At 41.9% G+C, this 27,012-nt stretch overlaps 1 protein-coding gene across 1 annotated transcript; it reads right to left on the bottom strand.

Annotated features, from left to right (window-relative positions):
• Nucleotides 1-658: 658 nt before the first annotated feature.
• On the bottom strand, nucleotides 659-27,012 carry LOC112070412 (uncharacterized). The gene is made up of 3 exons (XM_024137822.1): nucleotides 26,951-27,012; nucleotides 17,291-17,359; nucleotides 659-2,157 (listed from the first exon to the last, which is right to left on the bottom strand). The coding sequence occupies exons 2-3, from the start codon at nucleotides 17,299-17,301 to the stop codon at nucleotides 933-935; spliced, it is 1,236 nt and encodes a 411-aa protein (XP_023993590.1). The 5' UTR covers nucleotides 17,302-17,359; nucleotides 26,951-27,012; the 3' UTR covers nucleotides 659-932.

Raw genomic sequence — 27,012 nt, 5'->3', positions numbered from 1 at the left:
TTTGTTCCCCCTCTCCAGACGATGTTCTTTTTTTGTTATATGTCCTTTTAGCCATTAAATGTTCACTCCCTGTACTTGCTTCTCGTCTCCCAGCATATTATCTGGTAACATAAAATGTACAGAATAGCAATTCAACTCGCCCCTGCCTACCCAATGGCAGGTCAGTTATCAGTCCTCATTAATCCCTACATATCTGATAGATGCCGCTCTGCCTTACCACTGAGCTATTCTACAGCTAGGGACTTGTTCCTCAAACTCAACATTAAGGGCCTTACAGTAAAGTAAATCCCGGAAGTCGAGTGCCTACGCTCCCTCACCCTGAACCTTATAATCCCAGTACCTTCTCGGGATCGTCTGGGCCAGAGTTTCAACCTCAGCACACTATGAGCAGGTCGACCTCCTCTGGGTTGGCTTTAGCCTAGAGACACCCCTCCCTACGACTCCTACCAATGCACTCACTAACTATAGTTGGGTCTCAGGTTAGGTTCCTTTATACCAGCCACTAGGGTCCCTGATAGACTAACTAACCAGATGCTAAAAAAAATCCTCAATGAATCAAGTCTATTCCGGAGACAGAAAGTAAAATGACACACACTTGTATGACTCTTTGATGACACAGGGTTTCAGAACAATAACACAAGTTTATTCAAAATTCCAGAAACAGGCATACAAAAAAAATCCCAGACCAATTAATCAATCACAAATCAATATCACCAATCAATGATAGGCAAACATCAACAGTAAATTAAATTGATAGACCTCATCAGCGCCCTTAACTAAAACCTTATTGGGGTATGCCAATAAAATATTTTTTGTCTATTAMAATATTATGAGAAGCACAATATTTAATAACAAGAAAAACAGTTTCTTACCTACTACAACTCTACCAACAGTTTTTTGGCTCCCCCCTCAGGATGATCAGTCTCTAACCACTACTTTAACTTTAAATACATTGTGGCTTCACTGACATGTTTACTGCTGTGACATTTGTTTTTACACACAGTGCAATGGTTCTTTTTCATCATTTTACACGCTGAGGGATCTTTTTCTTGCCTGCATGGATAGTGACAGTTTTCCTCACACACTTCACAGGTGGTTGCGAACCATTCCGGTGTAGGTATCCTTTCTATGTAAGACCTTACATTATCAGAAACAGAGTTAGTGTACCTCTCTTTCTTGTGTTTCTCCTGGGCTTCTTTAGTCTGCTTGACTTCAACCTCCTTCAGATCAACCATGTGGATCCGCTCGTGTAGGTTGCTGACACACGCCTCCAGTTGTTTGCGTTCTCTCAGAACTCCTTCAGTCATCTTCATGCTTTTTGGTTCCATTTTATAGTCAAAAAACTTGCCCATGGACTTTGCTTCCTTGTCCCACGCTGTCTTCTGACTAAACACATATTCTTCATAATCCTCATTTTCTTCATCAAAGACTTCACATTGACAGTTGTTGAACACAAAATGAACAGGCTGATTCCTGTCATTTTTGGCACAAGGAAGGTTTGCTCTTGTAATAGCTTCAATGGCATTCTTTGGGGACCTCCCTAGTGAGTCTGTGATAAGGGCCACAATGTTCTTCTCCATGGCTTTGCCAAATAAAGACAGAACTGAATCGAAGATGTACTTCTGTCTGTCACTGAGTCGATTCTCAGTTGCCTTCACCACTAAACCCACAGCATCAAGTTGATGAATCCCATTKGTAGACCTAAACATCTCCAACAGTTTTCCAGAGATCAGTTGGTCTTCTTGGATCCCTCTGGTGTCTCCGTACCCAGGAGTGTCAATGATGGTGAGAGAGAAGGGGACTCTCAGGCCCTCACACCCGAAGACTTCATATATAGTGACTGCTGTAGTTTGACTTTCACCTCGACTTCCTTTTTCCTCCTCAACGATCTGAAACCAGACTTTGTCCTCCCACTCTACTCCTAGGACATGATTGACCATGCCATTGATCAGAGTTGACTTCCCTGTTCCTGTCTCTCCCACTATCAGAATGGTTTTGTTGAGCTTATTGTGATCTCTCTCTCCAAAGGTACATCTTCTGAGTTGTTCATCATCATCTAGACTATGTTTCTTTGTTACCAGCTGATACCTTGCAGGAGGTCCTTGATTGATACAGGTACTTATTGCAATGGTGTCTTGTATTTTTGATGGTGTGTCCCTAAAATGTGAAATAAATGAACATGTGTTATACTCTTAACCCCTATGCATTTAATTTTACATTAAATTGTACTGTAACAATGAATATCCTCTTATTCTACAATATGAATGATGTCCACAACCTTAGGTACACAAATGTCTAAGTTTAGTTATTCACATGGCATGGATCAACTACTTCATGTTTATCGTGAACAATGTCATTTATTTTAATGGGCATTGTGGTCATATTCTTTGCCCTAAGCCAGATCCACTCTGTCTGTATGGGAAGTAATTTATTGTCCTTTTACTCAGAGATCTTAAGGGTGGTATAGGGGGTGATTCAACATCTTTAATTTTGAGGCTGTAGCATAAGATAAAGTATCCTAAATCTCTTGTTCTATTTAATCTAAATAAATAACACATTAGATTTTAATGTATTTACATTTTTGCTTCTTCCCTGGCTCTTTTCCTTGGAGTCTTGATTTGCACAGACTGGGTCATATTATGACTGTAGCAGTTATACTCTGCAGTGGAACATGTTTATGTTTGACACCGATTTAATAGCATTCTACCTGACTGACTTAGTCGATGGTTTGATTAGTCAACCAACTCTCTCTGCCATTTCAGTCCTCCATGATAATGAATGAATATTAACTACAAAAAGATTTAATGGAAGGGTTGGCATCAGCAAACACCAGCTATTCTTAGTTATTAAACATGAGGTTGTAATTATGAGGAAGCTTAATGCGAAGGTTGGGGTATAATCAGGTATTGTTATCCCTCTGTTATTATCTATGGTACTAAATGATGCCTGTCTTCCATTATGTGGCAAATGTTTTTGAAGCTCAGCTCAAAATGCGTCCCAGACTCAGTGACCTTTCCTGGGAGAGATTTTAACCTGACAGTAGATTCTACTATTGATACCACTAATACTGACCTTAACCTCACTAGGGTATGTGGGACGGTAGCGTCGCACCTCGTCAACAGCCAGTGAAACTGCAGGGCGCCATATTCAAAACAACAGAAATCCCATAATTTAAATTCCTCAAACATACAAGTATTTTACACCATTTTAAATATACACTTGTTGTAAATCCAGCCAAAGTGTCCGATTTTAAAAAGATTTTACGACGAAAGCACACCAAACGATTATGTTAGGTTAGAGCCAAGTCACAGAAAAAGACAGCCATTTTTCCAGCCAAAGAGAGGAGTAACAAAAAGCAGAAATAGAGATAAAATTAATCACTAACCTATGATAATCTTCATCAGATGACACTCATAGGCCTTCATGTTACACAATACAGGTATGTTTTGTTCGGTAAAGTTCATATTTATATAAAAAAATCTGAGTTTAGGCGGGACGCTACTGTCTCACTTGGCAAAAAGCCTGAGAAAATGCAGAGCGCCAAATTCAAATTAATTACTATAAAAATTACTATAACAATCAAACTTTCATTAAATCACACATGAAAGATACCAAATTAAAGCTACACTTGTTGTGAATCCAGCCAACATGTCAGAATTCAAATAGGCTTTTCGGCGAAAGCAAACGATGCTATTATCTGAGGATAGCAACAGAGTAAACAAAGAGAGAGAAGCATATTTCAACCCTGCAGGCGCGACACTAAACGCAGAAATAAAAATATAATTCATGCCTTACCTTTGACGAGCTTCTGTTGTTGGCACTCCAATATGTCCCATAAACATCACAAATGGTCCTTTTGTTCGATTTATTCCGTCGATATATATCCAAAATGTTAATTTATTTGGCACGTTTGATCCAGAAAAACACCGGTTCCAAATTGTGAAACGTGACTACAAAATATCTCAAAGGTTACCTGTAAACTTTACCAAAAAATGTCAAACTACTTTTGTAATACAACTTTAGGTATTTTTTTTACGTAAATAAGCGATAAAATTGAAGACGGATGATCTGTGTTCAATACAGGATTAAAACCAACTGTAGCTAGCTTTCTGGTCATGCACTTCTATCTAACAGGACACTTCAAGTGACTCTCCTTCAACATGGCCGTACTTCTTCATTACACAAAGGAATAACCTCAACCAATTTCTAAAGACTGTTGAAATCCAGTGGAAGCGGTAGGAACTGCAAGAAAGTCCCTGAGAAATCTGGTTTCCCAATGAAACCTCATTGAAAAGAGAGTGACCTCAAAACAAAAAAAAATCGGAATGGTTTTTCCTCTGGGTTTCGCCTGCTAAATATGTTCTGTTATACACCCAGACATGATTCAAACTGTTTTAGAAACTTCAGAGTGTTTTCTATCCAAATCTACTAATAATATGCATATCTTATCTTCTGGAGATGAGTAGCTGGCAGTTTAATTTGGGCATGCATTTCATCCAAAATTCCGAATGCTGCCCCCTACCCAAGAGAAGTTAAGGCATGCCGGGCACCTTCAAGCTACAGTTGAAGTCGGAAGTTTACATACATCTACTTTGTGCATTTTTCCAACAATTGTTTACAGACAGATTATTTCAGTTATAATTCACTGTATCACAACTCCAGTGGGTGAGAGGTTTACATACACTAAGTTGACTGTGCCATTAAACTGCTTGGAACATTTCAGAAAATGATGTCATGGATTTAGAAGCTTCTGATAGGCTAATTTACACAATTTGAGTCAATTGGAGGTGTACCTCTGGATGTATTTCAAGGCCTACTTTCAAACTCAGTGTCTCTTTGCTTGACATCATTGAAAAATCWAAAGAAATCAGCCAAGACCTCAGAAATAACATTTTAGACCTCCACAAGTYTGGTTCATCCTTGGGAGCAATTTCCAAATGCCTGAATGTACCACGTTAATCTGTACATACAATAATACGCAAGTATAAACACCATGGGACCACGCAGCCGTCATACCRCTCAAGAAGGAGACACGTTCCGTCTCCTAGAGATGAACATACTTTGGTGCGAAAAGTGCAAATCAATCCCAGAACAACAGCAAAGGACCTTGTGAAGATGCTGGAGAAACACGTACAAAAGTGTCTATATCCACAGTAAAACGAGTCCTATATCGACATAACCTGAAAGGCCGCTCAGCTAGGAAGAAGCCACTGCTCCAAAACYGCCATAAAAAAGCCAGACTACGGTTTGCAACTGCACATGGGGATAAATATCGTACTTTTTGGAGAGATGTCCTCTGGTCTGATGAAACAAAAATAGAACTGTTTGGCCATAATGACCATCGTTATGTTTGGAGGAAAAAGGGGAGGCTTGCAAGCCGAAGAACACCATCCCAACCGTGAATCACGAGGGTGGCACTATCATGTTGTGGGTGTGCTTTGCTGCAGGAGGGACTGGTGCACTTCACAAAATAGATGGCTTCATAAGGAAGGAAAATTATGTGGATGTTTTGAAGCAACATCTCAAGACATCAGTCAGGAAGTTAAAGCTTGGTCGCAAATGGGTCTTCCAAATGGACAATGACCCCAAGCATACTTCCAAAGTTGTGGCAAAATGGCTTAAGAAGAACAAAGTCAAGGTATTGGAGTGGCCATCACAAAGCCCTGACCTCAATCCTATAGAACATTTGTGGGCAGAACTGAAAAAGCTTGTGTGAGCAAGGAGTCCTACAAACCTGACTCCGTTACACCAGCTCTCCTAGGAGGAATGGGCCAAAATTCACCCAACTTATTGTGGGAAGCTTGTGGAAGGCTACGTAAAACGTTTGACCCAAGTTAAACAATTTAAAGGCAATGCTACCAAATACTAATTGAGTGTATGTAAACTTCTGACCCACTGGGAATGTGATGAAACAAAATAAAAGCTGAAATAAATCATTCTCTCTACTATTATTCTGACATTTCACATTCTTAAAATAAATTGGTGATCCTAACTGACCTAAGACAGGGAATTATTACTAGGTTTAAATGTCAGGAATTGTGAAAAACTGAGTTTAAATGTATTTGGCTAAGGTGTATGTAAACTTCCGACTTCAACTGCAATTAACCTGTTAGTGAATAGGGGGCGCTATTTTCACTTTGGGAAAAAATAGTGCCCAAATTAAACAGCCTCGTACTCTGTTCTAGATCATACAATATGCATATTATTATTACTATTGGATAGAAAACACTCTGAAGTTTCTAAAACTGTTTGAATTATATCTGTGAGTAAAACAGAACTCATTTGGCAGCAAACTTCCATATAGGAAGTGAAAATTCTGAAAATGAGGCTCTGTGTCAGGGCCTGCCTATTCAAATGGCTTAGATTTATGGATTTGTATGCACTTCATACGCCTTCCACTAGATGTCAACAGGCAGTAGAAGGTTGAATGGGGTGTCTAGCTTGATGTGAGGCCGAATGAGAGCTTTTGGAGTGACAGGTCCGCTCTTTTGTCAGTTTTCAACTGCGCACAGGGGAACTCCACATTGTCTTCTGAAATGCGTTACGTATACACGACGAAATGCTCCGGCTTTGATTTTATTGGATACATACGAGAAAAACATCATAAAGTAGGATTTCAACCGAGTTTGACCAGTTTATTCAACGTTTATTGGGAATTTTTGGACATGGCGCAACGATTTTTGGACATGTGCCCTCCACATGGCTAGCCAAAGTTGCTAATTCGACAGAAGAAATGGACATTCTAAAACCAAACAACGATTTATTCTGGAACTAGGACTCCTTGCACAACATTCTGATGGAAGATCATCAAAAGTAAGATAATATTTATGATGTTATTTCGTATTTTTGTGGTAAATGTTGGCTCCAACAAGGCGGAGAATATGTGAGCGCTGTCTCACAATATTGCATGCTGTATGTTGTACTAAAGTAATTTTTTWAAATCTAACACAGCAGTTGCATTAAGAACCAGTGTATCTTTCATTTGCTGCACAACATGTATTTTTTTGTAAAGTTTATGATGAGTTCTTTGGTTAGATAACGTGACTGTCCAAAATATCTCCGGACAATTTTGTGCATTATGGCTACGTATTCACAATGTAAAACCAGGATTTGTAGCTCTAAATATGSAAATTTTCGAACAAAACAAAAATGTATTGTATAACATGATGTTATAAGACTGTCATCTGATGTTGTCCAAAGGTTAGTGATGAATTTTATCTCTATTTGTGGGTTTTGTGAAAGCTATCTTTACGGTGAATAAATGGCGTTGTGTGTTTGGCTATTGTGGTGAGCTAATATAAATATATATTGTGTTTTCGCTGTAAAACACTTAAAAMATCTGAAATATTGGCTGGATTCACAAGATGTTTATCTTTCATTTGCTTTACAACATGTATTTTTCATAAATGTTTTATGATGAGTATTTATATATTTCACGTTGCTCTCTGTAATTATTCTGGCTGTTTTGGTGCTATTTGTGACGGTGGCTGCAATGTAAAACTACGATTTATACCTCTAAATATGCACATTTTCGAACAAAACATAAATGTATTGTATAACATGATGTTATAAGACTGTCATCTGATGAAGTTTTCAAAGGTTAGTCATTCATTTTATCTCTATTTGTGGGTTTTGTGAAAGCTATGTTGGCGGTGAAAACATGGCGTTGTGTGTTTGGCTATTGTGGTGAGCTAACATAAATATATATTGTGTTTAAGCTGTAAAACATTTTAAAAATCGGACATGTTGGCTGGATTCACAAGATGTTTATCTTTCATTTGCTGTAATGGACTTAAATATTTCAAAAAAATATTTTTGAATTTCGCGCTCTGCGAAGGCAGCGGAATGTTGTGGGTGTTCCGCTAGCGGAACCCCGGGGCGAGAAAGGTTAAGACCTTTTTGGAACATTTTAACTGTCACGCCCTGGCCATAGAGAGGCTTTAATTATCAAAATAAAAATCTCTATTGTGACTAGGTTGGGCATTCTAGTTTCTTTATTTCTATGTTTTCTGTTTCTTTATGTTTGGCCGGGTGTGGTTCTCATTCAGAGGCAGCTGTCTGTCGTTGTTTCTGATTGGGAATCATACTTATGCAGCCTTTTTTCCTTTGGCATTTGTTGGTAGTTATCTTAGTTAGTGGCACTATAGCCCTGTTAAGCTTCACGGTTGTTTCTTCGTTTCTTGTTTTGTTGGCGACAATAACAATAATAAAATAAAATGTACACTCACGACGCTGCGCTTTGGTCCAGTCATTTCCAGGAAGAGGATCGTGACAGAACCACCCACCACCAAATGACCAAGCAGTGTAGCCAGGAGAAGCAGCCACCCCAAAAATTTGGGGCGGGGCACACGGGACGGTCGGCGGAGCCGAGGTTGGAAGCAGAGACTGTCGTACACGTCAATCCAGAGCATCCCAAACATGCTCAATGGGTGACATGTCTGGAGAGTATGCAGGCCATGGAAGAAGTGGAACATTTTCAGCTTCCAGGAATTGTGTACCGATCCTTATGACATGGGGCCATGCATTATCATGCCGAAACAATTGGTGATGGCGGAGGCATGACAACTGGCCCAGGATCTCGTCTGTGCATTCAAATTGCCATTGATAAAATGTAATTGTCTTAATTGTCCATAGCTTATGCCTGCCCATACCATAACCCCACCGCCACCATGGGGCACTGTTCACAATGTTGACATCAGCAAACAGCTTGCCCACACGACGCCATACACGTGGTCTGTGGTTGTGAGGCCGGTTGGACGTATTGTCAAATTCTCTAAAACGACGTTGTAGGCGGCTTATGGTTGGGATATGAACCTTCAATTAAATTCTGGCAACAGTTCTGGTGGACATTCCTGCAGTCAGCATGCCAATTGCACGGTCGCTCAAAACTTGAGACATCTGTGGCATTGTGTTGTGACAAAACTGCACATTTTATAGGGGCCTTTTATTGTCCTTGTGCATAAGGGGCACCTGTGTAATGATCATGTTATTTTAATCAGCTTCTTGATATATCACACCTGTCAGGTGTATGGATTATCTTGGCAAAGGAGAAATGTTCACTAACAGGGATGTAACCAAATTTGTGCACAACATTTGAGAGAAATATGCTTTTTTTGTGCGTATGAATTTTTTAAAATTTCAGCTCATGAAACATGGGACCAACCCTTTGCATGTTGTGTTCATATTTTTGTTCAGTATAGTTAGCAAGTCGGGAATTTACTGAGTTGCTTAGTTCCGGCATTACCCCAGGTTGTACATTAACCTGTATGAAGTCCTTGATACCAGTCGAGATTTATACATGTACCTTGTTCGACAAGTTAGCAATTTCTGAGTTTCCTAGTCCCGCTTGCATTTCCCCACATACATTAAGGGGAGTAAGGAAGTGTTGTAAAAGAGGACTACTTTTACTTATTTCTCATCATATCAGAACAGAGAATGAAACCTTCAGATTTATTTAATAGAGAGAAATTGCTATCTAGAGTTGATGCAAAAGGCTAATTATACAGAACACAGGCAGATAATTTATCACATAAAAAAATGTGTATAAGATGCTGACTGTATATGGTACAGCATGGAACTTGCAACGTCAGGGCTGTGGGTTCGATTCCCACCGGGAAACAGTAAGGGGGAGGGGGTTAGAAAATGTATGTACTCACTGCTGTAAGTCACTCTGGATAAGAGCATCTGCTAAATGACTAAAATATAAATGTTTTAAATGTGCCTGGATCCAGTGGTGAAGTGGGGCACCACCATTATCCAAGAGATGGTGCTGTTTTGCGTGTAATTCTGATGTTCATTCTAGCCACAACATTATATCATATCTGTAGAAAAGGCCCATAGAGTTCGTGGAAGAATACGATCCCCTTGGGTATATCCTGCCATACACAAACCTTGCCAAAGTCTTAGTACAGGACCTGTTGCAGATCAAGAGGGACTGGGTTGAACCGATCCACCCGGCTGACTTAGTGGAACGATGGATCTGTTGGGAAACAGTCCAAATGCCACCCTGTGCTGACCAACTGGGATCATGCCTGGAACTGCATGTGTTCTGTGACGCTTCAGAGCGGGCTTATGGGGCTGTTTCCAATCTAAGAGTGGAGGATAAGGCCGGCCACACCCATGTCTCCTTTGTCATGGCCAGGTCCAGGGTCGCACTCAAGAAGCAGTTGTCAATGCCTAGGCTGGAACTCAGTGCTGCCCTTTCTATAGATAAGTTGACCTGTACCTTGCGAGCCGAACTCACCTTGCCAATCCAAAGGGTCATCTCCTGGAGTGATTCGACCACTGTATTGACCTGGCTCAAGTCGGAGTACTGCAGGTATACTCTCATTGCGGAAATCCAAGACCTAACAGACGTCCAGGACTGGAGGTATGTTGACAGCGTAAACAATCCTGCTGATGACGTTACTCGTGGTAAAACCCTTAAGGAACTGGCTCAACCCCATCGCTGGAGCTTATGACCACCATTCTTGTCCCAACCAGAGAACGAGTGGCCGACAGCCCCCAAGCTCAGGAGTTAAGGAAGTCCGCCCAATGCTACAGCATCTCTACGGAATCAACWACAGCTCTCCCTGACCTAGCACAATCCCAAACACTGCCGGATCTGATCGCCGCCACAAACCAGACCTCAGATGGGGTGGCGTCCCGCTATCCCAGAGAGGTTAAGGAAGTCCGCCCAATGCTACAGCATCTCTACGGAATCAACAACAGCTCTCCCTGACCTAGCACAATCCCAAACACTGCCGGATCTGATCGCCGCCACAAACCAGACCTCACATGGGGTGGCTTCCATACCCACCTCCCTCGCGGCAGAAACACTACTCCTCCAGCTAAAAGCTCTGAAAGCCGGTAGGGAAGTGGCCAAGGACAGCCACCTTCTCTCTCTTGCCCCAGAATATGACCGCTGTAACCGGATCGCTGACCCCGATCCGGTTACACCGAATATGCTCTTGATGTGACGCCGAGATGCGTCACTTCCTCAAGCCATATATGCTGATACCAACCTCGTTAGCAGTCGCCGGGGGCGACACAGCCAGATCTTGGCTGACCATTTCTGGGCCCGATTCATTCGGGATTACCTACCAAGCCTACAGCACAGAGGGAAATGGCGGAGAGAAACGGCCAGCCTGGTAACTGGCCAAGTAGTAATGATAGTGGACCCTCAGCTGCTTCGAGCCTCAAGGCCGGTGGGCCATATCACTAAGACCATGCCTGGGACCGATGGTCGTGTTAGATCAGTGGAGATCCAGGTAAAGAACCGGACATATATCCGGACAGGACATATATTAGGCCAGTTGCCCCACTAATTCCTCTCCCTGAGATGATAGAGGACGGGGAGCAATGAGCCTTTTTGAGGAGTGTGGAATTTAACACATTTCCAGGGTGGCTGTAGAAAAGGCCCATGGAGTTGGTGGAATAATCCTTTAATTCATGGCCACTTGCTCAGCTGGGCCAGGGGCGCTTTAATTAGGTCAGGTGGAAATGTCTGACAGATCTCCACTCATTAAAAGGAGGAAATCGCCATCGCCCGATCTCGCTGCTTTCTCTTCCTTAATGCAAACGCTGTGTCAGATTATTTTTTTAAATTACGGAAAAAGCATACCATGCAATAATCTGAGTAGGGCGCTCAGACGACAAATCAAGCCAAACAGATATCCGCCATGTTGGAGTCAACATTAGTCAGAAATAGCATTATAAATATTCACTTACCTTTGATGATCTTCATCAGAATGCACTCCCAGGAATCCCAGTTCCACAATAAATGTTTGTTTTGTTCGATAATGTCCATCATTTATGTCCAAATTCCTCCTTGTTGTTCTCGCGTTCAGTACACTTTCCAAACTCACGTGCAAGTCCAGCCGAAAAGTTAAAAAAGTTATATTACAGACCGTAGAAACATGACAAACGAAGTATTGAATCAACCTTTAGGATGTTTTTAACATAAATCTTCAATATTGTTCCACCTGGAGAATTCCTTTGTCTTCAGAAATGCGAAGGAACAGAGCTCGCTCTCACATGAACGCGCATGTTCAGCTCATGGTAGACCCTACTCAATCCCCTCTCATTCGGCCCCACTTCACAGTAGAAGCATCAGACAAGGCTCTAAAGACTGTTGACATCTAGTGGAAGCCTTAGGAAGTGCAACATGACCAATATCCCACTGTATCTTCAATATGGAATGAGTTGAAAAACGAAACAACCTCAGATTTCCTACTTCCTGGTTGGATTTTCTCTCAGGTTTTTGCCTGCCATATGAGTTCTGTTATACTCACAGACATCATTCAAACAGTTTTATAAACTTCAGAGTGTTTTCTAACCAAATCTACTAATAATATGCATATTCTAGCTTTTATGGCTGAGTAGCAGGCAGTTTACTCTGGGCACCCTTTTCATCCGGATGTGAAAATACTGACCCCTACCCCAAAGAAGTTAACTCAGTCTAATCCAGAAGTTCTGGGCGTCCATGAATCCACACTTTCCAGTAAATATACCATTTTATGGTTAAAGGAATCCTTGCCTCAGTCTCATCCATTCCTCAGTCACCTGACCCGTCACCACCTGTTCACCTTCAGTGTCAGTCATCCCATCTGTCCAGCTACCCACACAGATTCCAGTAATCTTTCAATATCAGTTAGCAAACTATTACAAAAATGAATTGTTTTAGCTGATAAAGCATTTGTGATCAGTTATCTGTTTTATTGTTGTTTTTGTTCATTTTCTTTGAGTAAGCCAGCTCCCAAATGCAGCTGTTTCAGTCTGACTTCAGTGTTCTGTTGCGGAGGGGCTTGCCAGGGGTCAGCCCTCGGTTTTCTCTGGTTGAACGTCATTGGCTGCACGTGATTGCCGTGTGCTTAAGGGATACAGCACTTACTAGGAGTTCCAGGCAGCTGTAGACCCCTTGGCTGCTGCCATAGAGGTACATTAAAAGTGCCCGCCCAAGGTCCATTGATACCCATGTCAGGAGTTCACCTAGGGGTCATGATTGGTGCTGTACCAAATGATTGATGTATTAGAATAATTGATTATACTTATGTTGTATTAATAGAAGGGGTTATAAGACCCCTCCCACCTTACATTTATAGGGTCCTAGACTACAGATTAACAATATATATACATTATGAATTTTGATATTGTTCCACAGTTGTTTTCTAGTATTGTTTCACAGTTGTTTTCTAATTCTCTCTCTCTGCCTCTTATAAAGAGACCCCTCTGAGAAATGTGTGACTGAGACAGAACTCTGCAGGGGAGTGTAGGAGATAAGACTAGTCAGACATTCCACTATAAATCAACTTGGACATTTACTGCTAAGCATTTAGATAACACACTAAAAGCCTTGTTTATATAGCTGGTTTTGGTCTCATGAGCAAAAGATAATGACGTAGGCAGTGACATCACTAGGGCTGGACTTCGGATTTGATAAAATAACATGGGACCTTTTCTTTGATGCAGAACTTACTCGTAAACATGCATGCTATRTTCCTGATGGTCAACTTCTGTCTGCAATTGCATTAATAACGGTTTTTGAATGATTTAATTAAAGATATTGTCATAATGCTAATTTCACCAATGAGCCAATGATTGACAAGGAACAAGGAACCGAACGCCAACACACACAATGAGCCTGTGCAGTGGATGGGGCATGAGCTAGAGCGGTGTTTGTGACAAGGGAAGATCCCTGAAAACAGTTATTCTCACGAAAACATCTGTGAAGTCTGAACGGTTTGAACTACAAACTATTATGACCCCATTCTGAAACGCTTACGACCCAATTCTCACTTACACAGACATGCCGCCTGTTTTGCTCTATGACTCTCACATGCCACACAGGACTCGTTAGAAGGTAAGGTTAGCCACTTCCCAACTCTGCATAATATGACTGTGGCAAAATGAATGGAAGTGAATGGGTGTTTTTCAATATAGAAGATCATACACAATAATCACATTGTGGTCGTCCATGATGTATTCCTTTATCTCTCAGATGCATTTCAGACGCTTCAAACACTTACAACCAGATCACAGGTAGTGTTATGAGACAATGCATGATGTTATGTGGATTTTTCAGTTTATTTCACCAATTACCACCCAGGACATATTGTCATTCCAGGCAAGAGCCTCTCTGTTTGCCCATCCCTTCTCCTATTGGGTTACAGTCCGAGCATTTTCGTTGACTTATCAAGTGAGGAAAATTGCTATGGCTGCTATAACAGCAGGCAAAACAAATTCTGAGGAGCTGGTTCGAACCAAATATTGTCCTGTGTAGAATTTGGGAACTTGTGTTCTTTGATAATGCCCAGTTTAAGAGGTCCACTGACAGTTTGTATGTGGCCAAACCCGAAACTCTGGCCAACGGTCACATGCTATTTCCAATTCGCAGGAACTTATTAAACAGTGTTTGTTCTTGCAAATGGGAGATAGCATTGTCCAGCTGAATGTCTTTCCTATGTGGCTCTTGTTTGCTGGCCCTTGATATTAATATGAATTGTCTATGTCTCTATTTATTGAAATCAATCACAACTTCACTGGCAAATAATGCAACATATGTTGCAATGATTTTGGTTGTTGTGGTTTTTCTTGAAGTTGTTTTGTCTTTTATCATTTATATTTGTTTTGTCTAATTGTTTGTCTGTGTGTCCATTCTGGTCCCTCTTATTGAACTCATCATATTATATACACTGAGTGTACAAAACATTATGGACACCTGCTCTTTCCATGACATAGACTGACCAGGTGAATCCAGGTGAAATATATGATCCCTTATTGATGTCACTTGTTAAATCCACTTTAATCACTGTAGATGAAGGGGTGGAGACAGGTTAGAGAAGGATTTTTAAGCCTTGAGACAATTGAGACATGGATTGTGTATGTGTGCCATTCAGAGTGTGAATTGGCAAGACAAAATATGTAAGTGCATTTAAACAGGGTGTGGTTGTAGGTGTCAGGTGCACCGGTTTGTGTCAAGAACTGCAATGCTGCTGCTTTTTTCACGCTCAACAATTCCCTGTGTGTATCAAGAATGGTCCACCACCCAAAGGACATCCAGCCAACTTGACACAACTGTGGGAAGCGTTGGAGTCAACATGGGCCAGCATCCCTGTAACTTAATAACTGGATATTAGGAAGGTTTTMCTAATGTTTGGTATACTCAGTGTAGACCTTTTAAAACCTGTTGAGGATAGAGGGCGCTATTTTCACTTTGGGAAAAAATTGTGCCCAATTTAAACGGCCTCGTACTCTATTCTTGCTCGTACAATATGCATTTTATTATTACTATTGGATAGAAAACACTCTCAAGTTTCTAAAACCGTTTGAATTATATCTTTGAGTAAAACAGAACTAATTTTGCAGCAAACTTCCTGTCAGAAAGTGAAAAATCTGAAATCGAGGCTCTGTTCCAGGGCCTGCCTATAAATTTGCTTGAAATCTATTAGTATACATGCACTTCATACGCCTTCCACTAGATGTCAATAGGCTGTGAGAGGTGAAATGGGGTTTCTAGGTATTTCTATGGTCAAAAGAGAGAGCTTGGAATGACATGACCCCCGAATTCCTTTGTTCAGGAAGCGCATAAAGGTCATCAGTATTGGCTTCTGAAAAGCATTCGCTATAGACGTCAATTATCTCCGGCTTTGATTTTATTTGATAAATGTGATAATATCATCGTAAAGTATGTTTTTTCAATATAGTTTTATCAGATTATTGAAATTTTTTCGGGAGTTTAGGCGTGTTGCGTTCTCTGCGTTTGTTCACGAAGGAGAGCTTAGCGCCACTTGGCTAGATTTGCTTGCTAATTCGAGAGGGAAAAAGGCCATTCTAAAACCAAACAACGATTGTTCTGGACAAAGGACCCCTTGTACAACATTCTGATGGAAGATCATCAAAAGTAGGACCCATTTATGATGTTATTTCATATATCTGTCGAACATGTTTWCTATTAGTTTGCGCCCAGATTTTGGGCRCTCTCTCGCTATAAYGTAAGCTGCATGTCRTACTGAAGTTATKTTTAGAATTCTAACAYGGCGATTSCATTAAGAACTAGTGTATCTATCATTTCCTATACAACATSTATTTTTTAGTAAAGTTTATGAATAGTTATTTGGTCAGAATAGGTGAGTGTCAGGAATATATCCGGACATTCTGGGAAAAAGATGCTAAGTTTTCACAATGTATAACCACGGATTTCAGCTCTAAATATGCACATTTTCGAACAAACCATATATGTATTGTGTAATATGATGTTATAGGACTGTCATCTGATGAAGTTTATGAAGGTTAGTGAAAAAATTATATATCTTTTGCTGGTTTATTCGCCATCGCTAACGTTGCGTTGAATGAATGGGGTTGTGTGGTAGGCTATTGTAGTAAGCTAATATAATGCTATATTGTGTTTTTGCTGTAAAACACTTAAAAAATATGAAATATTGGCTGGATTCACAAGATGTTTGTCTTTCATTTGCTGTMCACCATGTGTTTTTCAGAAATGTTTTATGATGAGTATTTAGGTATTTCACGTTGGTCTCTATAATTACTCTGGCTGCTTCGGTGCTATTTCTGATGGTAGCTGCGATGTAAAACTGATTTATACCTCAAATATGCACATTTTTTGAACAAAACATAGATTTATTGTATAACATGTTATAAGACTGTCATCTGATGAAGTTGTTTCTTGGTTAGTTTGGTTGGTTCTTGGTTAGTTTGGTTGGTTATGTGCAAGCTACCTGTGCTGTGAAAAATGTCTGTGCTTTTTTGTATTTGGTGGTGAGCTAACATAAATATACGTGGTGTTTTCACTGTAAAACATTTTAAAAATCGGACATGTTGACTGGATTCACAAGATGTGTATCTTTCATTTGCTGTATTGGACTTGTTAATGTGTGAAAGTTAAATATTTCTAAAAAAWAWTTTTTGAATTTCGCGCTCTGCCTTTTCAGTGGAATGTGGGAGGAGTGGCGCTAGAGGAACCCCGGCCTTTAAATACTATATCTTCTTCTAAGACCTTAATAATGCATAATATTACTTATTAACTTTAACTTGTCTAAAGACTGTAAAGTCTCCCCAAAAATGTTCTTCTCACTATTGTGACCGATGGGATTAAATTGATTTTAAGTGGACTAAGGGCTGGTTTCCCTGATTCAGATTAAGTCTGAGCTATTCTTCATTGGGAATGTTTTTACTCTGGGAGTAGGCTTAATTTGGGCCCAGGAAACCATCCCATATATTTATAATTGTGTCTGTCAATAATCTTAAACATTCAATAACATTTGAAATGACAATGAAATCTGTTGACACTTACTTGCATGCCATGATGGTCTTTAGTTGTGTAATCCACCCAAGGATGATACGGTTGACAGGTGAGTTATCTCTGTAGAAAGAGAACATGCCATTTCAACTGAGGAATGTTATGCTGTATATGAAACAATAAAACTAATCAACAATCTCAGTAAGGTGAGAACTCAACAAACTCTCACCGGAAAAGCATTTTAAGACTGAATCTCAAACCGAACACTTGGCCCCTAAAGGTGTCCACATGCTTCCCAATCCGAAACAGTTTGTGTATATATTATGGTGGAGTTTTGTGACCTTTTTGTTTGTATTGGTCTTCACCAAGGGTGTCTTCAGCTGTTCGTGAATACAAAAAAAAATTGTCGGTGATTGGTCAACAATACGGATTCTGCAATAAAGTTTTTGTTGTCATTCAATGATAGACATATCATTTTCATGCACATTTTTCACTTGAGAAATACTTTACCAAAACATCAACATTTATTACAGATTTCTTCCATTATCAGATGAATTCAGACTGTTTTGAGGAAGTATACTGGCTACGGTGTCTCAAAAGCGACAAACATAATGAATTTCATAATGTTTTGGTCACCGAGAAAAAAGCACATGTCTAGTTAGTTAGCTACAGCAGGTTCTACCATTTCACAATAGCCTGTAATCACTAGTTATTACTTCTAAATACAATTTGGGGTGGATTCTTGTTTGGGGTAGAGGTCAGGTCAGATGAAGTGAGGAAGAACAGATATCAGTAAGGTTCTGTCTAGCAACAGAGATGATTTGGCTGTTCAAATGTGTAGGAGACTCAGCCTAGGAGAAAGGGTTAAATATCAGTGCTTGTGGGAAGAATAAACTTGGTTTAAGCTTTCATAGTGTCCGTTGAGTTTTTACTCTGAAAATTATAACCTGATACTGGTTAAATAAAGGTTAAATGAAATAAATACAACATCATCTGTGTAACAGTTGGGCTAATGGGACAATTTTGAGTACATATTTCTCATTCCTGGATTGAGGTATGTTTTACGACCTATATCCCAGGTCGGGTCTGCGGTGTCTTAATCTACACAGGAATGCTGTCTGACCCTAGTACATCTTTGAGCAAGTGGATCAGATCTGCTGGCTACTTTGGGAAACAAAATAAGGAGTCTGTGAAAGCTGGCTATATCGTGGTAGGGTTATTTTCCGTCGCCACCCACCAGAACGATACACAACTCAGGGAGTCCAACCAATACACAGACTCCCGATGTTGTGTCCCAAAGCTACAGGCATACGCCAGTAAGGCTATTCTTTGCTATATAGCCCTATTCAGACAGGACAAGTATTACTAGAGACATTGATTATATAATTATTATAAACTGGGTGGTTCGAGACCTGAATGCTGATTGGCTGACAGCCGTGGTATATCAGACCGTATACCACGTGTATGACAAAACATTTATTTTTCTGCTCTAATTACGTTGGTAACCAGTTTGTAATAGCAATAAGGCACCTCTTGGGTTTGTGGTATACGTCCAATATATCACGGCTAAGGGCTGTATCCAGGCACTCGCATTGCGTCGTGCTTAAGAACCTCCATTAGCCGTGGTATATTGGCCATATACCACACCCCTTTGTGCCAAGCATGTGTGTTATTCCAGAGGATCATTCTCACGGGATTAGATTTTCCAAATTGCTTTCAGTATTCCCCAGTTTTTTTCATTCAATCTACTCTTATGACTGACGCCTGGAGTGGAGGTTTTTATTCTAGACATGAAGATATTTTAACATCATGTCTAGACCAGTGGTTCTAAACCTCTCCTCAGGTCCAACCAGCCATTCCATGTATTTGATCTATTCCAGAGCTAGTACACCTGATTCAACTTGTCAAATAATCATCAAGCCCTTGACTAGTTGAATCGTTGAGTTAGTTTACGGCTACAACAACATTGTTTTTTATTTATTTTAATTTCACCTTTATTTAACCAGGTAAGCTAGTTAAGAACAAGTTCTCACTTACAACTGCGACCTGGCCAAGATAAAGCAAAGCAGTGCGACACAAACAACAACACAGAGTTACACATAGAATAAACAAGCGTACAATCAATAACACAATAAAAAAAGAAAGTCTATATACAGTGTGTGCAAATGGCGTGAGGAGGTAGGCAATAAATAGGCTATAGTAGCGAAGTAATTACAATTTAGGAGATTAACACTGGAGTGATAAATGAGCAGATGATGATGTGCAAGTAGAGATACTGGTGTGCAAAAGAGCAGAAAAGTAAATAAAAACAATATGGGGATGAGGTAGGTAGATTGGGTGGACTATTTACAGATGGACTATGTACAGCTGCAGCGATCGGTTAGCTGCTCAGATAGCTGATGTTTAAAGTTAGTGAGGGAACTATAAGTCTCCAGCTTYAGCGATTTTTGCAATTCGTTCCAGTCACTGGCAGTAAAGTACTGGAAGGAAAGGCGGCCAAAGGAGGTGTTGGCTTTGGGGATGACCAGTGAGATATACCTGCTGGAGCGCGTGCTACAGGTGGGTGTTGTTATCGTGACCAGTGAGCTGAAATAAGGCAGAGCTTTATCTAGCAAAGACTTATAGATGACCTGGAACCAGTGGGTCTGGCGACGAATATGTAGCAAGGGCCAGCCGACTAGAGCATACAGGTCGCAGTGGTGGGTGGTATAAGGGGCTTTGGTAACAAAACGGATGGCACTGTGATAGACTGCATCCAGTTTTCTGAGTAGAGTATTGGGAGCTATTTTGTAGATGACATCGCCGAAGTCGAGGATCGGTAGGATAGTCAGTTTTACTAGGGTAAGTTTGGCGGCGTGAGTGAAGGATGCTTTGTTTGCAAAATAGAAAGCCGATTCTAAATTTGATTTGGATTGGAGATTTTTAATATGAGTCTGGAATGAGAGTTTACAGTCTAGCCAGACACCTAGGTATTTGTAGTTGTCCACGTGTTCTAGGTCAAAACCGTCCAGGATAGTGATGCTAGTCGAGCGGGCGGGTGTGGGCAGCGGACGTGGTACTAGGGGCTCCACTGTAAACGAAAACAATGATAACTATCCTAAACAACAGTATACAAGGCATATTGACATTTGAGAGAGACATAAAGCGAGGCATAAAGCAATCACACGTGTTGATGGGTGAGCTAGCTAAGACAACRACGGGTAAGACAACAACAGCTAATCAGCTAAGACAACAACAACAGGTAAAATGGCAATGAATGGGCAGAGAGGGTCTGTTAACTACACACAGGGCCTGAGTTCGGGGCTAGGGCCGACAGATAAACAAAAAAATAAACAAAATGGAGTACCGTGATAAATGAACAGTCCAGCAGGAATCAGCTATGTAGCCAAGTGATCATAGGGTCCAGTGAACAGCAATAGATGAAGCAAGGAAGCCGCGGCGTAGTCGTTACTACGCTAGCACGCGGGAGACACGGCTTTTAAAGTTAGCAGGCCGGGGAAAGTAGAAGCGTCTGCTCCGACGTCCGGCGACGGCYGGTTGAGGGCACAGCGGATGGAATTACATCTGCGGACCAGTCGTGGTGGTACGGCAGGGCGTCGTGTCGACAAAGGGTCCTGGCCAAGATGGCGAAAGAGGTATTGTAGTTGTAGTAATTTAGTTTGCTAGCCGGGAGATGGGCCTGGCTCCCGGCACACTGGTGCCAGCTTCAGGGCAGGGGCGTTAGCCACTATAGCCACTCGGTAGCAGCTATCTAGCAGCGATGATCCGCTGCAAAGGTCCAGAGCTTATGGCAAGTATACGGCGGAGTAGTGGATTCTAGCCGTGTCCGGAAGGCATCGGCTGGGTAGTCGGGTGATCACAGAGTAGGACGGTAGGTGGACCTAGCTCAGGGCTAGCTTCGGGGCTGGGTCACTCGGTGGCAGCTAGCTAGCTGTGATGATCAGGAGTAATGGTCCAGGGTTTACGGCAGGAATCCGGTGTTGTAGTGGAGAAAAACAGTCCGAGGCTGGTAGGTTTTATCCAGTAAAAAAAAAAACGGTTGGTGCCTGTGCAGAAGGTAAAGGCCGCTAGCAGTCGCTAACAATGACTAAATAGCTAGTAGCTAATTAGCTGGTTAGCTTCTGATGGCTAGCTTATGATGGAGGTTCTGGCTATAAGGTCTTAAAAAAAGCGGATCTGTGTCACATTGAGTGAGGCGGGTTACAGGAAGGTACATTTAATTTAAAAAAAGAAAAGAGATTGAAAAAAATTGAAATATATACAAAAAAGACAAAAAAATKCAAAAAGTAAACAAGAGGAAGACAAACCACGCCATCTTGGCATAGCAGTGAAAAGTCTGTGGGTCCCGAGGAGAGGTTTGAGAACCACTGGTCTAGACGATAGGCTACACTGATAACTCGTGCTTTGCTGTCAAATGTACACGTGTCCTAATAAGATTTAAATCGAGAAAGTGTGATCATAATCATTATTTTAGCGATCCATGGCAGACGTCCCTCCTAATAAAAACGTCCTGATGATTTGAGCTGTTGAACAGTATTTGCACTTGAGATGCATTTATGGATGAGAAAAAGTTTAGCTCAGTGGGGAATCGGGGATGCCCTGCTTTGTGATCTATTGCCTAGGAAGTCAACATCCAGGGTTTCATTAAAATAAGCTATAGACAAAATACTTTACATTGCACATTTAGACCTAATTAAACTGACACATTTGGCAATTTGTTGAACTTCCAATTCACTGGCACACAGTAAGCCTCAAAAAAGTCAGAGTCTAGCTTACTCAGGTGTTCAAAGGCACATTTCAGACCAAGAGCCTAATGCTTCTATTGCTTTTTATGAGTTTTATCTAAGAAAACGATTTAGCTTCAGAAGCAACAGTTACAGAGATGATCAAAATAGCTTGATTGCCATAGCAACATCAGGGAAAATGGGCAGAAGGGAGTGGTGTTTCAAATACAGCAGTTCTGTAGCACGACAAAATCTATTTCCCCCTTAGGAGACTGAAAATATTTGGCATGGGTCCTCAGATCCTCAAAAGGTTCTACGGCTGCACCATCCTGACGGGTTGCATCACTGCCTGGTATGGCAACTGCTCGGCAGATGGTAATGCGTACGGCCCAGTACATCACTGGGGCCAAGCTTCCTGCCATCCAGCACCTCTATACCAGATGGTGTCAGAGAAAAGCCCTAAAAATTGTCAAAGACTCCAGCCACCCTAGTCATAGACTGTTCTCTCTGCTACCGCACAGCAAGCGGTACCGGAGCGCCATGTCTAGGTCCAAGACGCTTCTAAACAGATTCTACCCCCAAGCCATAAGACACATGAACATCTAATCAAATGGCTACCCAGACTATTTGCATTGCCCCCCCCCCCCATCTTTTACACCCGCAGCTACTCTCTGTTGTTATCATCTATGCATATTCACTTAATAACTCTACCTACAGTACATATTACCTCAACTAACCGTGCCCCGCACATTGACTCTGTACAGGTACCCTCTGTATATAGTCTCACTATTGTTATTTTTCTACTGCTCTTTGATTACTTGTTAGCTTTTATTTTTATTGTCACGATCGTCTTTCTGTGAAAGAGAGGACAAGGCGCAGCGTGATACGAATACATCTTCTTTTAATATAAACGAAGACGAAACAAACACTTTTACAATATACAAAAAAAAAAAAACGACCATGAAGCTACAAACCTACGTGCACAATGCAACATAGACATAGACAATTACCCACAACTGTCTAATGCCTATGGCTGCCTAAAATATGGCTCCCAATCAGAGACAACGATAGACAGCTGTCTCTGATTGAGAACCACTCAGGCAACCATAGACATACCTAGACACACTACACTGAACACAACCCCATAAACTCTACCAAAACCCCCTAGACACTACAAACACCCTCGACTAGACAAAAACACACAACATCCCCCATGTCACACCCTGACCTAACTAAAATAATAAAGAAAAACAAAGATAACTAAGGCCAGGGCGTGACAGTACCCCCCCCCCAAAGGTGCGGACTCCGGCGCAAACCTGACACAGAAGGGGAGGGTCCGGTGGGCCTTCTTATGGCGGCGGCTCGGTGCGGGACGTGACCCCCACTTCACCATAGTCAATTCCTGCTTTGGTGGCGCCTCTGGAACGGCGAGTCCCGGACTGAATACCATCCTAGAGGGCACCACTGGATGGAGGGGCAGCTCCGACTGAGGGCAGCTCCGGACTGAGGGGCAGCTCCGGACTGAGGGGCAGCTCCGGACTGAAGGGCAGCTCCGGACTGAAGGGCAGCTCATGACTGGCAGACGGCTCGGCAGATCCTGGCTGGCGGGCCCGGCAGATCCTGGCGGCGGGCGGCTCCGGCAGATCTGGCTGGCGGGCGGCTTCTTAAGGAACTGCCAGAGCCGCCGTCAGTCAGGAGCTGCCAGAGCCGCCCGTCAGTCAGAGAGCTGCCAGAGCCGCCGTCAGTCAGGAGCTGCCAGAGCGCCTGCAGCAGGAGCTGCCAGACGCCGTCAGTCAGGAGCTGCCAGAGCCGCCCGTCTGTCCGAGCTGCCAGAGCCGCCCATCTGTCCTGAGCTGCCAGAGCCGCCCATCTGTCCTGAGCTGCCAGAGCCGCCCGTCTGTCAGGGCTGCCAGAGCCGCCCGTCTGTCAGGAGCTGCCAGAGCCGCCCGTCTGGTCAGGAGCTGCCAGAGCCGCCGTCAGTCAGGAGCTGCCAGAGCCGCCCGTCAGTCAGGAGCTGCCACAGCCACCCTTCATCACGGCGCTGCAGAGCCGCTCGTTCTTTAGGGCCCGATGAAAGGATCCCCAGTCCGAGGTCGGCGGCGAGGGTCGCCGCTCCAAAGACGCCACTTAAGTGGGCCAAGACTATGGTGGAGTGGGGTCCACGTCCCGCGCCAGAGCCGCCACCGCGGACAGATGCCCACCCAGACCCTTCCCTATGGGTTTAGGTTTTGCGGCCGGAGTCCGCACCTTTGGGGGGGGTACTGTCACGTTCTGACCTTAGTTCCTTTTTTATGTCTCCTTTTTGTTTGGTCAGGGCGTGAGTTGGGGTGGGCATTCTGTGTTTGTCTAGTTTTTGTACTTCTGTGTTTGGCCTGATATGGTTCTCAATCAGAGGCAGCTGTCTATCGTTGTCTCTGAGAGCCATACTTAGGCAGCCTGTTTTCCCACTATAGGCTGTCGGTAGTTATTTTCTGTTTAGTGTGTGTTGCACCTGACGGAGCTGTTTCGGTTGTGCCTTTTGTTACTTTGTTATCTGGTGTTCAGTTATATTTAATAAAATGCCGAACATGTACCACGCTGCACCTTGGTCCTCACCTTCTTCCACCAACAAAAACCGTTACACAAGCCAACTACTTTTTCATTATTGTTAGTCTATTTTGATTATTTGATGTGTAATAAATAGCAGCTAAATATGGTATGTGGCTGTAGATTGTAGTCTACACTGCATAATGAAACAATCTCTAGTAAGATAGTGTTTTGAGAGTGGATACTACTACTGACTGTAGTATTCAACTGGTCTCTGACTGTATTATTTGACCTTGTGTCACGCCCTGACCTCAGAGAGCCTTTTTATATCTCTATTTGGTTTGGTCAGGGTGTGATTTGGGTGGGCATTCTATGTTCTTTATTTCTAKGTTTTGTATTTCTATGTTTTGGCTGGGTATGGTTCTCAATCAGGGACAGCTGTCTATCATTGTCTCTGATTAGGAATCATACTTTGTCAGCCTGTTTTGCCACCTTAGGTTGTGGGATGTTGTTTTTTGTTAGCTCTGTGTAGCCTTCAGAACGTGACGTTCGTTGTTCTTTTGTTGTTTTGTTTGGTGTTCGGATTTAATAAAGAAGCATGAACACGTACCACGCTGCACCTTGGTCTCATCCTTCCGACGAGCGTGACACCTTGTCTGAGTGCATTTTATATAATTAAGGATTTAAATCCGAATCACTCCATTCAGTATAATATGTTATGTTTCATATGGTATGTATTAATTTGTGGATGTCCATCACCCATTTGTATGATATGTTACGAATTACAATTTGTATTATGTGTTACGAATTTGTAAAACGTATGACATGTTACGAATTCTAGCTAGTTGGCAAATGTTAGCTAGCTCGCTAACATTAGCTAGGCTAGGGTTTAGAGTCAAATCAAAATGCGCCTTCTTCACAACGCTGTCTGTGTGTGTGGACCAATTCAGTGGAGTCAGGGGTTAAGGTTAAGTTTAGGAGTTACGTTAAAGGGTTTTAAGGTTAGTTAAAAGTGTTACGGTTAGGGTTAGCTAAAAGGGTTAAGGTTACGGGAAGGGTTAACTGAAAGGGTTAAGGTTAGGGTTATGGTTATGGTTAGCTAACATGCTAAGTTGGTACAAAGTACATAAAAAGTAGTAAGAAGTTGAAGAGTTGCTAAATAGCAAATGTTGTTTATGATGAGATTCAAACTTTTTGATGAACATTTGGGTTCCTAAACTTGTTGTCCATGAGATTGGAACTTGCAACTCTGGGTTGCTAGACATTTGTGTTATATGCCTACTGATCCACACCGACCAGCCACCCTACTTTCGCTTTTGCCTTAAGTAACCATACCAAACGTAACATATCATACTAAATTGAGATTCTAAGATTTACATGCGGAATAATACGAAATGCTCTGAGACTAGGCTGTATTATTTGGCATTAATAGACTGGTTTTATGCACAACTTTCTATCCAAGCTGGGCGAGAGCGCGAGGAAGGCTCATGTTCATGCAGGTTCAGGTAGGCTAAGACAGTCGTATATTCAAACAAAAATATATTGGTAGCTGATTAATATGCTTTCGGATCGAAAATGTATTTTACAATCTGCAATGTTTAAATTTCCAACTTGAATTACTGAACAAGTAGAAGAATTACATTATTGCCACTAGCCAGCGGACAGACACCTYGTATAGCTTCATGAAATGTTAGGCTTGAGACCAAATAAGCCTACCAATACACTTTTATCCATTAGCTAAAGAAAAGCTATGGAATAGCTTAGCCATACTCATTGATAACCTAATCTATACTTTAATATACGTTTGATGAATGTATGAGGCATTGCAAGACAAGACATTGCGAGATACGGATTGCCAAAATAGCTTATGCGCTTGGTTCCGACTGTCTGCCTGCCCCTCCTCTCTCCTCCTCGCTGGCTCGCCTGCCCTTTCTCAATCTCTTCTCTATGAAATATGTGTGTTCAGTCTTCAGTCGTTTGCGTGTAGAATAGCCTACTCATTGATTTCCCCTACTTTAGTTATCTTGCGAGACATTGCAAGCCAAGAAATTGTGAAATAAAGCATTGCGAGATACAGCTTCTGATTACTGGATGCACGGTTCGGACTCTGCATGGTAGATGCGAGTTTGTGTTCTCTGAAGTAGCCTATGGCAGCTACTCAGTCTCATCCTTTGCACAAATACTGAATCTTAAGAGTCTAGGAGTCGATTCCACAACTTGACTCCCAGAAATGGGAGTCAACTGGCAACGAGTCGAGGAATGTATTATTTTAGAGTTGACTCTCCACCACATGCACAGGTTGCCCACTCGATAAAGGATGCTTCCACTGCGCCATTCGGTGACTCGACAACTAGCATTAAAGTTTGACTCGTGAACAAGCATATCGAGTGATTGAGTGCTCAGTGTTCAGTTTGAGATTCAGACAAAATAAAATCTTAGCATCTTTTCATCCCTTTCACCTTACCTCTGCTCTTGGAGATGGTTTGTTTCAGTTATGCAGTCAGAGGAATGGGGGTGATGTGTGTT

This window comes from Salvelinus sp. IW2-2015, unplaced genomic scaffold, assembly GCF_002910315.2.
Source record: "Salvelinus sp. IW2-2015 unplaced genomic scaffold, ASM291031v2 Un_scaffold1316, whole genome shotgun sequence".
NCBI lineage: Eukaryota > Metazoa > Chordata > Actinopteri > Salmoniformes > Salmonidae > Salvelinus > Salvelinus sp. IW2-2015.
The sequence above is the reverse complement of the archived record's forward strand: the minus strand, read 5'-3'. Positions and strand labels throughout refer to the sequence as shown.